The 12,494-nt window shown below is 39.3% G+C and overlaps 1 protein-coding gene across 2 annotated transcripts in view; it reads left to right on the top strand.

The window, feature by feature from the left end:
• Pcsk5 (proprotein convertase subtilisin/kexin type 5) overlaps positions 1–12,494 on the top strand; it is a 449,712-nt gene that overhangs the window by 366,574 nt on the left and 70,644 nt on the right. For both annotated transcript variants that reach the window (XM_046459433.2, XM_046459431.2), the window contains exon 25: positions 10,249–10,291. In XM_046459433.2, coding sequence (XP_046315389.1) covers positions 10,249–10,291 — 43 coding nt within the window. The remainder of the gene's footprint in view (positions 1–10,248; positions 10,292–12,494) is intronic.

Below are 12,494 nucleotides of genomic sequence, written 5' to 3'. Positions count from 1 at the left end.
TATTGACTCATCCTATTCTCTAATTCTCTCTTTTAGGAACTTTGTCATTTGTTAGACCTTATCGTTCTAACTTTTTGTGTTTTAACCATGCTTTCCTGCATTTTTTTATGTTGGTGTTTCATTGTTGTTGTTTGTTTTTTTACTTTGTACCAGGGATTGAACCCAGGGATACTTTATCACTGAGCCACCTCCCCAGAACTTTTATTTTATATTTTGAGCCAGGGTCTTGCTAAATTGGTTAGGGCCTCATTAAGTTGCTGAGTCTGGCTTTGAACCTACATCCTCCTGCCTCAGCCTCCCGAGGAGTCACTGGAATTACAGGTGTGAACCACCACGACCAGTACCTGTATTCTTTTTGTCTCTATGAGCTAAAATTTTCATCTTTTCTTTGTCTCTGAGTTTCTAATTCTTTTTCTGCTATGCCTAACCTACTATTTAATCTATCCATTGAATTATAGATGCTGAATCTCATACCATTCTCTTATAAAAATTATATTTGGTTCTTTACCAAACTGTTTAATCCCTTAATATTTTTCAAGATACCTTTCTTTCTTTAAAACTATTAAAGATTTGGTATTTTTATATTCTTGCCAGATAATTTCAAGATCTGTAGTCTCTGTGTACCTGATTCTGCCATCTGTTATTTCTGCTAATTTTCTCTCGTAATGACTGATGTCTTTGTGTGGTTTATGTCTTTAAACCATGTCCATTTTCCTGGCAAAAAATGACATATGAGACTACTTTGAGGTCTAGGCTAAGGTTTTACTTATCTAGAAGGATTTTCATTTACTTCTATCAGTTGCTTTGGGGTACTACCTCCCTGGGACTACTTAAGTCGAGTTTTCCTCTAGAGATGTCCCAGAAAACACAGGTAACATTAAACCTACATTCCATTCCATTTATCATTACTTTCTTTTTGTTCTTCTTGGGTTTGGTTTGGTTTTAATCTGCCCCAAATCAAAATAAGACCAAGATGATTTTTTGTGTTCTCTTTCTCCAGCAAGTTTATTTTCCATTTATAAACTTGCACTAAAACTGTAATGTTCCCATACAGTCCTGCATTTTACCTGGCAACCCCAAGTATACTAAGAATGCTCTGAATTTTTTTTATTTATTAAGAAAGAGAAGTAAAAGCCCAATTAAGTGGGAAGAGAGAGGGAGAATCATGATTTGGTATTTTTGGGGCCCTGACCAAATATTTTGTCCTGTGCACAGTGGTTTCTCTCTAATTGTCTTCTTTAATTACTGTCCTGTCACCAGACTGCAAATTCCTTGAAGGCAGGGTTCTCCTTTATTGCCTGCATATATTCCTGATAACAGCCAATACAGGGTATGGAGTGAGCATGTGACCAGTTAAGTGTGTGTTTATTCCACCAAGTCCATTTCACAGCCAAGAGCTTCTCTTTTCTCATCCATGTATTGTACTCCAGCCCAGACCAGCCCAGGAACCATCTTGGTCTCCCTCCACTCCCCAACATCTTGTCATCTAATTTTGACTTCACTACTTTGGCTTCTCTCAAATCTTGAGTTTTCCATTACTGCAGCCACAGACTGAATTGATACCTGATCATTTCATCTCTCACATATTCCTTTAAAAAGTGTTCTTCGTGGGGCTGGTGCAGTTCAGTGGCAGAGTGCTCGCCTCACATGTGGGAAGCAGAATCACATAAAAAATAAAATAAAGGTATTGTATCCATCTACAACTATTATATTATGTATGTTGTAAGAAATCCTGGTTTAGTTTAGCAGGATGTATAACTTTCCATGGGTAAATGAGCCATTTTTCACATAGCACAAGGATGGTAAATCAGATTACATTAGAACTTTTTTAAAATATAAAGCTTCCCATTACTTCTGAATTAGAAGATAAATCTCTTATTCAGATCAATAAGACCTTATTTGATCTGGTCCTGTCCATGACCCTGGCCTCATCTGTTATTCTCTTCCTTTTTCTCATCCTCACTAGCTGATTTGATGAACAGGTCTAGCTTTCCCTGGACTCAGACCAGTGCGCCCAATCCTCAGAACTTCAAATGGCCTGACCAGGAAGGACAGTGCACGCCTCTAATCCCAGTGATGTGGAGGCAGAGACAGGAGGATTGTAAATTCAAGACCAGCCTCTGCAAGTTAGTGAGATCCTGACTCAAAATAGAAGAATAAAAAGGGTGGGAATTAAGCTCCTCAGTGGTAGTGCATGCAGATATTCAATCCCCAACATGGCCAAAAGAATTTTTAAAAAAGGGGAGAAGAACAACTTCACATGGCCAGCTCCTTATTAACATTCTGATCTCTACTCAATGTTGATTCTTGAAACTCCCTTTCCCTAGCTAGTCCTGCAAAATGAGGACCTTTCTTCTCTACCATAGTCTCCTCACTCTCTGCCCTTAATCTGAATTTATTTATTTATTTTAGTTCCTGGAGCATCTGGTACTGGAGATGAAGGAAAACAAAAAGCAAAACACTTCTTTTCAAGGAGCTTACATTTTAGAGCCGAATTCGTGCATTTTTTTTTCAAAGAAAGTGTTGTACTTTATTTACCTTCTAATAATTATCTTATTTTTAAAGTTGTGTTTTTCTCCCTAAAATGTAAGAAAAACATGTGTGAACATGCAGCTGTGGTGAGCCCTCCTTGTAGAAATCAGCTGCATACATTCATTCATGCCTTCCACCTGCTACTACCCAGAGAAGCATGGGATCCACAAGCAGCTTGCCTATTATGATATCCCATTGTTGGAACCAGAGGACTTGGTAAAGTCCAGTGGAGGACTGAGCCTCTTTTAGCCAACATTTGTAAACAATGATTTCCATTATTTATTCAGATCCCTGCTACTACTATATCCCTCCAGGGGGCTGTGCCCCATTGTTAGCTGCGCCATTTTCATTACTGCCAGTTCAAATATTTATTCATTGTCCTTGGACACCAGTGAGGACAAAAAGATTGAAAAGCATCAACAACCTCCCCAACCAAATACTTTGTATCCCAGCACCATTGAGCCTTCCAGAAAAATCTTCTGCTTTGGCAAAGCTGTCAGAAGATCCATTTTGTATTTGAATGTTAATTATTTGAAGCAATTCTAAGTTCAAGGCCTATTTGAATTATGTACTTCTTAGTGCTATTTGGGGCTTATAATTAGTTGCACTCTTTGGGCATATAAATCTCTTACCCAATTCATTATCCTCAGATGGATTGAAGAATGTCAGCCACTCTCCTGAAAATTTGTGCAGTGTTGTTCAATAACTAAATACATATTTACTCTAGGAGAATATGCATCATGGACAATTTGCTTAATTATATCTCAAAGCAATCCAAGGATTGGTCGCTTGTAGAGGTGTTCGTGCCCTTAAAGGGAACAATGAAACATCTTAGTAGGTTGGATGTTCTGCTGGGGCTCCAGTTGGCTGCAGGTGCTGAGAAAGAGAATCCTCTAAGAGTGTTTGGCCTTAGTGATGGTCTCTGGTCTGGTTGGTGAGTTTGAGGCAGAGCCAATAATAATCCATTGCCTAGTCATCTGCCTCCTTTCCAGAATCCAACCAGAAAAACAATTCATTTTCAAAGTGAATTTTATCTGAAGAGTTTGTACAAACATCTGCCACTGTTTGAACCATACCCTTTGGAAAAACATCAGTCCTGTACTGATGATGTAGGGTTAGGAAGGGAAAGAGAACAAAAAAGAAGAGCACTGGGAAGGGAGAAAAAATAAGGAGCATAACCAACAAAAAGTTCCCTTAGGGTGGATTTGTGGGAGTGCTGTTTCTAATCACATGGTCCCAAGGAAGCCTGAAACTCAGAGACAGAACATCTCCTTCTTTCCTTCCTTCCTTCCATTCCCCACCACCCCCATCCTTTGTTGTTGTTGCTATTGAGACAGGGTCCTATTATGTTTCCCAAACTGGCCTCAAACTTCGCAGCTCAAGTGATTTCCTTGCCTCAACCTCCCCAGTGCCGAGACAACAGGCGCATGCCACTCCACCCCACCCCACCCACCTCTGGCTTCTTTCTTTTCTTAGTAACATTTTGTTCTAATTGATCCTGTAATGCACATCGATTAAGAAAACACAGAAATAAATAAATAAATAAATACACACACACATGCACACATAAATGGGAAAATTTAGAAACATAGATATGCACATGTAAATAGAATCAGAGATTAATATTTAATTTTTTCCCTTCTGATGTTTTACAAATATCTATGCATATGGATATATAGACTTATACATGCATATCAACACATATTCATAGCTGTGGATCATTCTTGTCCACATAACCTATAATGAAAATTATTCCATGTCATTAAATACTCTTGAGAAAAAGATTTGCAGTGCTATTCATTAGCTCATCTGATGTCAGTATACCATCTTTTTAAACATATTTTCAGTAGATAAAAATCTCAGGTTGTTTTTTGTTGAGACATGATTACTGGTTATTTTATGAAAAATGTGTTCTAAGGAATAAGTTTGCATACTAAATACATAGAGGGTTGTGGAAAGGTGGGGAAAGTGTAATTGAACCGTGTCATTTAAACACTTTCATTCATATCTATGTTTCCCACTTATTTTCTGACTAAAAAATGCTAGGTGAGCTAGTTAATTAAATCAAATAGTGTATAAATAAGGAAAAGCTGGAAGCCAAGTGCAGAGGACTCCTTATATACATTCTCATGAGTGACACTATCAAAGGGCCATTTCTTCCATGTATGACATGTTTTTGCAAGGTTAAATATGGCCTTTGTCAGGTATGGTCTGAGTCACTGGTTTCTAGAGATAGATGTGCCAAGGCTGCAGAAAAAAATAGAATGTATGTTCATTTTTTAAAGTTATCCTCTTAAATTTTCTGTGTTTACACACATCTTTAATACATGTAAAATAGTCATGCACTCATGCATAATTGTTTTAGCCAGCTTTTTTGCTGCTGCCACCAAAAAACTTGACAAGAGCAATTAGAGGAGGAAATGTTAATTTTGGGGGCTCACAGTTTCAGAGGCCTCAATCCCTACATGGCCAGCTCCATTGCTCCAGGACTGAGGTGAAGCATAACATCATAGCGGAAGAATGTGGTGGAGGAAAGTGGGTCAGGAAATGGCCAACAAGAAGGAGAGAGAGAGAGCTCACACTCTCCTCACCACGACAAAATATAAACCCCAAAGGTATGCCCCCAATGACTCAAGTCCTACAGCCATGCCCTACCTGCTTACAGTTACCACCTGGTTAATCCCTATGAATGCACTGATTAAATTAAGGTTCTCATAACCAAATCATTTCACCTCTAAACTTTCTTGCATTGTCTCACACATGAGCTTTTGGGGGACACCACATATCTAAACATAACAATAATGAATAACAGTAATTAATAACAAATAATCTATGCACACATATGTGCATTATAGGTACATGGTAACTTTTTAAGCCATGGGGTTAATAGATTTTTTAAAAATTATGGAGATTGAGGCTTTGGATTTCTTTTCTTTTCTCCATATTTTTATTGATGCATTATAATTAAATATAATGGTAGGATTCATTGTTATATATTCATACATGCACATGATATAACCATATAATAATTGGCTCATATAATTCCCCAGGATTCCCCCTTTCTAGTCCCACTCCCTCTCCCTTATTGAGTTTCTTCTGTCTTTCCTAAATGTCTTTCCTTTTTTCATCTTCCTTTGATTTTCATGGATTTCTCTTATTGAAGATCTTGGTGTGAGATTAAGGCTAGAAATCTATGAAGTATGACTTGAGCCTGACTTTGACTTAATACTTTGCCTAAAGGTGGGGGACATTAGCCAGGAAGACTCTTGGGAAGGTAAACAGAGTGCTGAGTTTGGCAGAACCCAGATAACTGGACCAGGGAAGTTGACTGAGCCAAAAGATAACAATTATCTAGGAAAAGTAAACATGCAGGTTATGGTTTAATTATATTTAAGTTTAATGGAATACTTACAGATGTGACCTGAGTTAATCTAGAAGAACTCAAGAATTCTAGAATACTGGACAAAAGACTGAAAGTGGTGAGAACTAAAGATTCTCCTGAAAGCACAAATTTAACATGTTCATTTTGCATCATCTTAGAGTAACCTCCCAAATAGGTCTGTGCAGTATGGGACAGATAGTTTTAATTTATTTATTTATTTTGTGGTGCTGGGGTTGAACTCTGGACCTCATATATGCTAGGCAAGCACTGTGCCACTGAGCCACATCCTCAGCCCCCAGATAAATTTTAATAGAAGTCTTAGAGGACTGGTTAGCTTTGGGTATGAATGAAAGCCCTGGAAGCTTAAAATTAATAGCCAGAGTCAAGGTAGGAACATCCTGAAATCAAATTGATCCTACCACTTTGCAGAGTCAGTTCTGCCTACATGATATCTAAACTATGGCTAATTCTGACATATGTGGATATTCTATGAGAAAATTTTTTTTTTTTGGTATAGGGGATTGACCCCAAGGGCACCTAACCACTGACCCCAGCCCTTTTTTCCTTTTTATGTTTTATTTTAAAACAGGGTCTCATTGAGGTGCTTAGGGTCTTACTAAGTTGCTGAGGCTGGCTTTGAACACGCAATCCTCCCGCTTCAGCCTCCTGAGACACTGGGATTTTAGGTGTGCCCCACCATGCCTGGTGAGAGAAAAGGCTATTAAGAAACTGAGTTTCTTCTGTCTTTCCTAAATGAGAAATAAACATGCAAGAACAATAAAATTATAAAAAGCAAGTTAGAGGAATTTTCCCTTGTAAGTATCTTTCATTGCAGGACCCAAAGTTTATGTAAACTATAAAAATAAATCCTTTTCTGAACATTTTAAACTGTTTCATTCAATCTCAAATTTAAAATATCCCCCTTCCATTACACTGTATAGGTAACATGCACATAACTCCTCTGTGGCCCTGGTTCATCCAGATTCATTGGTGAAGGCTATGGGGACCACTAAGAACAAAATAAAATGGCAGAGTATAAGTTGACTGCTGAAGGTGAAGTTGAGAGCTGGAGTGGATGTGTCTTTGGGGACAGTGAGCTCAGTTTCCATACTACTGATCCCTAAGGACACAGTGGAAAGGTGACACAGAAGATGATGTAAAGCTCTCAAGAGTGGACACTGTAATCCTGCCCACCTTGCCCCTGTCTCATAAAAAGTACATGATAGGAATGAGTTTTCTGAAGAACAGAAGACTGTACCCCACTCTTGAAAGGCATCTGCCGACACATCCTTCTTAGCAGAGATGTGGCAGCTGCAGGCCAACAACTGTTCCAGAAGGCTTTTTTCCAAATGTGTGAGGCTCTCTAAATTCTGACCGATCAAAATATGCTCTCTCAACCCAAAGATTCAACAAGATCAAATAACCAGAGCTATTTAAACATCCGACTTTGGATAACACCTTCCAAGACAGTTAACAAATCTAGCTTGTTTATATGCCCTTTTCCCCTCCCCACCCCCTCACACATACTAGAAGCCAGGAAAATTTGTCTTTCTCCTTAAGCCCCTCTCCTTACCATCCATATGCCAAGTTGACTCAGAGTCAACTTCTAGGTTTGGGATTGTTACCATCTTCCTTAATCCCATAACAGCTGCCTCTCAGTGGTCAAGCTAAATCCATTTAGCTTATGTCTGACTTGTAGATCTTCTGGGGTGGAAAAAAAATTTTTTTTTAAATAATTGTCATTCTTTAGAACAACTGGTAATAATGAGAAAAACTAATGGGCATCGTTAGCTGTTAGAAGACACAGCTCCTCTCCTATGCATAATTCATATATGCAAACTGTTGTTAAGGTACCAAATTCACTGTGCAACTGGGCTGGAAAAGTCCCTGAACTCAAGATTACATTGGTATGCACATTTCTGAGTCTTGGTTCTGTTTAACATTTTCATCAGTGACCTGCTTAAAGGAGCAGAGAGCAAGCTCATTAAGTTCCTAGATGGGAGGGATGACCAGAACATTAGAGAACAGGATTAGAATTTCCCCAGCCTTTGCCAAATTAGCAAAACTGTCAGAGCCGAATATGTTCATCAGGGACAGGCAGAGAAAAAGAGAAAAGTAAGCTGCCCAAATGCAAGCTGAGCAGCAGCAAGTTACTTAGAAGAAGAACTGAAAAGAATATAGATGCAAAAATAGGCTCAGGGTGGGAAATGAACCAGCCCTGTGGAGCCTGGTGTTCATTAGAACCTCTGTACACCCTTAAAATGGATTCACATCATCAATCCACAGATGGCAGAAGCGTAAAGCCCTCCCAGATTTCTAAGAATGTCAGGGAGCTTTTCTTTCTCATGAGTACCTTCAGCTTCTTGGTTCTACTTAATTACCCTGGTTTTTGGTTCATTTCACTGTCCTATTTTAGTCACCTTGTTATAAACCATGTTGACACAGACATTAAAATCCATTTTCTTCCCAAGAACAAAAATCATGGCCTCCTGTTGAAGGGCCTTTGTATCACCTTGGTTGTCTTGGCTCTTGTTCAACCCTTCTAACTAAATTTCTACCCCAAGTAACTTAACAAGGTATTTTCCTAAATATAGATAGTTCTCTGCCTAAGAGGAGCTCTGGGACCATCCGTCTGGTAAGTCAACCATGGCAGGTGTCACCTAACAGGTGAGCTTGACAAAGTCAGCAAGCTTTTTCTGTGAAGTGGCAAATAGCAGATATTTCAGGTCTTTGTTGCAACCATGCAGTTCTGATGCTATACCATGAAAGCATTCATACATCATACATCATAAATGAATGTCCAAAGCTGAATTCAGTTCCAGGGTGGGCCATAGTTTCCTAACTCCTGTTAGACTGAATTTTGGAATCTTTGACTGTCAGAGAGACTTAACAAACTTCTTGTCCAATGAGCTATTTTACACCTGCAGAAACCAGGACCTAAGAAATAAGAGTGGTATTTAAGCATGCTTGTGAGACAGTTAAATCTGAGTTAAAACTTCAAACTAGAAACATGTGTCCAATCCCCAGGCCAGTGCCCTTTCCATCACTAGGCTATTTCCAGAAGGTTCTAAGGATACCTGCTTAAAGTGGCAGAGCCTCTCTTAGCAATCTTCTCACTATAATTTTGAGTGTGATACATGTACAGTAGGCAGTAGTGACATCTTGCAGCATTCTGAGGTTGATCCAAGATGAGTGTGTGACTAAAGACTGGGTGAACCACTCTCTACACCTCCCCCAAAAGGGCAGGATTTGAGAAAACCAGGACACAGACCAGACAAGATTAGAGAGTATGTGTGAAGTTCCAAAGACTTAGTTTTATTAGTTTAAAGTTAAATGTGATGTGAAATCTCCACATACCAAGAGGAATGGTTTAAGGAGCAGTTGGTGTTCATCTCCTATTACAATGGAAAGAGCAGGACTAGGGTGAGGCCAGATCATAGGAAAAAAAAAAAAAAAAAAAACAGCCAGAGGAAACTGGGGACCAGAGAAAGTGACAGGATTTCCTTAATAATCAGATCTGAGAGTGACAATGTTGGGGATGGGCAGACAGACTGAGATGGTGATTCTCAAAATCCTGTCTCTCTCTTTTAAGTCCCCTGAGAGCTGCAAGAGTGAACCCTTCTCCAAGCCAACAGGGACACATTGAGTCATTACACTTAATGAGAACAGGACAGTTTCTTTAGAAGGTTGTCAAGCGCAGAACACAAAGTGAGTGCTTGTATTTGGGAAAAATAACTGTCCCAATTTCAAAGGACCTTCTCAAATGACACTCCCTCCTATTGGCAGGCATTTAGGGAAATTCATGGGAAACCCACAGTTCTGGGTCAGACGCTTGTAATCCTTATTTGGATTTTTGGGTAGATATGACTGATGCTGTTACCCCAAGAGGGGCATGAAGGTTTTTTTGTTGTTGTTATTGTTGTTGTTGTTGTTGTTTTTCAGTGCTGGAAATCAAACCCAGTGCCTCACACATGCTAGGCAAGAACTCTACCACTCATCTACACACCCAGCCCCATGGCCAGAAGATTCTGAATGTGGATGGGGGTTGATCTAATTTGAAGACCCAGTAGCTTGGCCCTATTCCTCCTTGAAAGTCAGGCCAAGTGTTTATGAGAACTCTTATTTTATTACTTTGATAGAGATAATTCCTAGTGTACTTCTTGTTACTCATTAGAAATGGTGCAATCTGTTCAAATATCATTTCTGGACAATGCTGTTCATAAAACCATACCAGAAGATTATTTATCTCACACCACCACATTTCCAAAATTCATTTTTTCCAATAACAAAAATGCGGTTGATGGTAATTTTTCATTATTATAATTTTTTTCCAGATGATCCAGGAACCTGTACCTCATGTGCTGCAGGGTATTACATGTAAGTCTGGCCTTCTTTTTTTTCATGACACTAACTTTTCTGCAGTTTCAGCATTACTGACTTAATCCTAAATCCAGTGATTAAAGCACAGAGGCCCTGAAGCCTGAAGCAACTCTGTCCTGTGGGCTATTAATGAGCAATTCTTGGATTTGGCAATAAAAGCCCAGCTGCTTTCTTGACTCAAAAGGAGGCCTTCTTTTTCTGGATGTCATCCAGCCTGACACTGGTGTCTAGGAATCTCGCCATGGGTGACCAAGATTCAGACCTTGCTGTTTATGGACAGACCTTAAGCATATACCAACCCCAAGGAGGCTGTTTCCAAACGTCTGCATGAAGACCCTGTCCCTAACTGGAGTTGAATGCTCCAGGGGAAACCAGGTTCCGTCTTAGCTCTGTATCATCCCATGTGTAATGAGAGACGCAGAACACTCATTTAAACGAAACACAGAAAATCATCAACCTCAATGTTCTTTAATCAAAACCTACAAAAACGAAGATAGTGTGTTTCTATGTCACCTCCTTTCCTATCTTAGTCTCCCTTCCAGCTTATATTGTTGCCTCTCCTGAAAGACAAATCAAGAAAAGGAAAGAGACGAAAGGGGCAGGAAGGCCCAGGCTGATGCCAGGCCCACAGTCCATCCCTCACTGGAGGAGTTGTGTGGTATATAAACCCTCCTGTCCATTCCTTCTATGCATCCTTCATAAAGATCATCAGGGACACTGGATCAATGTTTATCTCTGAGAAAAAGGGCAGCTCAGGGAGGTGCTGGGTCATCTCATATTACACCCAAGCTAGTGGCCAGGCTCTATCAGGTCATCTCAGCATTGGTGGGTCACTTTCTTCTGTTACCACATTGCCTGTGGGATCACCAGATTCTAGGAACTCCAATTGCGGTTGTAGGTCAGGAGATGGTGAAAGGAGTGAAGATAATGGGACAACAACTGAAACATAGTTTTAAAAGATGAGTTTACTTTCTCATTTTACTAAGTATCCTTTAACTAAAATTTGGGATCAGAGTGTTTCATATTTCAGATTATTTTCCAGATTTTGGAATATCAAATTCAAACACAGAATTCATTATGTTTCATATACACCTTATACGCATAGCCTGAAGGTAATTTTATGTAGTATGTTTAATAATTTTGTGCATGAGACAAAGTTTCATGGTGTGAAATTTTCTTCCATGCTCAAGAAGCTATGAAGCTGGGCATGTTTTGCCTTTTGGAATTTTGCGTTAGAGATACTCAGCCTATTCTTAGTGGTGTGGTTTTAATCCAACATTTCCAGAATGACGTTTCCTCTACATTGTCAGGGTCTCTGCACCTCTGACCCACTGATTTAAATTATTGTTTCATTTAAACAGGGAAGGAGGGGTGCAGAAGAGGCCTCAGGTTTGACTATTATAAGATAGACCAGATGACATTTAATGAGCAGAATGTAAATGGTCAGCATGTTCGTAGTCGACATTTAGGCAGCATATGGCTTTCCACAGGATCCCGAAGCAGAATGAATGGCAGAAATGCAAGTGTTCCCTGGTGAGGTCACATGGTGGGGACACAAAATGTTCTTTGAAGAACTGGACAAGGAAAGCTTAGACTTAAAGTTAGAAAACATAGGGACATGCAGCAGTGGGCAAGGAATTCCCAGTCCTTCTTATCACTCCCCATCACTCCAATCTCACACTACCCTGCCTACTTCTGCATTTTGATACCTGAATGCACCTCACCACCACCACCTGCACCTGTCACCTCCCCAACCTGGAGTGTTATCTGTGAAACTTGGGAGCCAGCCTTGTCAGTGTCACTGGCTCACTAATGAGCATGGTTCATAAAACACTTCAAGAAAGAAGTGCACTGAAATAACATGCTCTAATACCACCAAGCTAAAACACACATATTCATTTCAAGAAACACACATTTATAAACTTTGAGAATATTTAGTACTTGTGAATAAAGCTGAAGAGATGTAGTACATTAGAAATGGCTAAGGAAGAAATGCAAAGGCTTCCTGATGATGCTTTGATATTCACCAAAGGACAAGACTCAACTTCATTCTACTCTTCCTTCAAATTCCTTCCACAATTCAGTAGAGTCGGAATTACAACATTTTGCTGTACAATTAAAATAATAGATAATATATGTAAAAATTCATATATGCATATATACACACATGTATATTATATATGTGTGTATAAGATGAAGT

Source organism: Marmota monax, unplaced genomic scaffold, assembly GCF_021218885.2.
Source record: "Marmota monax isolate L192 unplaced genomic scaffold, Marmota_monax_Labrador192_F-V1.1 WCK01_AAM20220418_F8-fsc00059, whole genome shotgun sequence".
Taxonomy (NCBI): domain Eukaryota; kingdom Metazoa; phylum Chordata; class Mammalia; order Rodentia; family Sciuridae; genus Marmota; species Marmota monax.
Note: the sequence above shows the minus strand (reverse complement) of the source record. Positions and strands in the feature narration are given on the sequence as shown.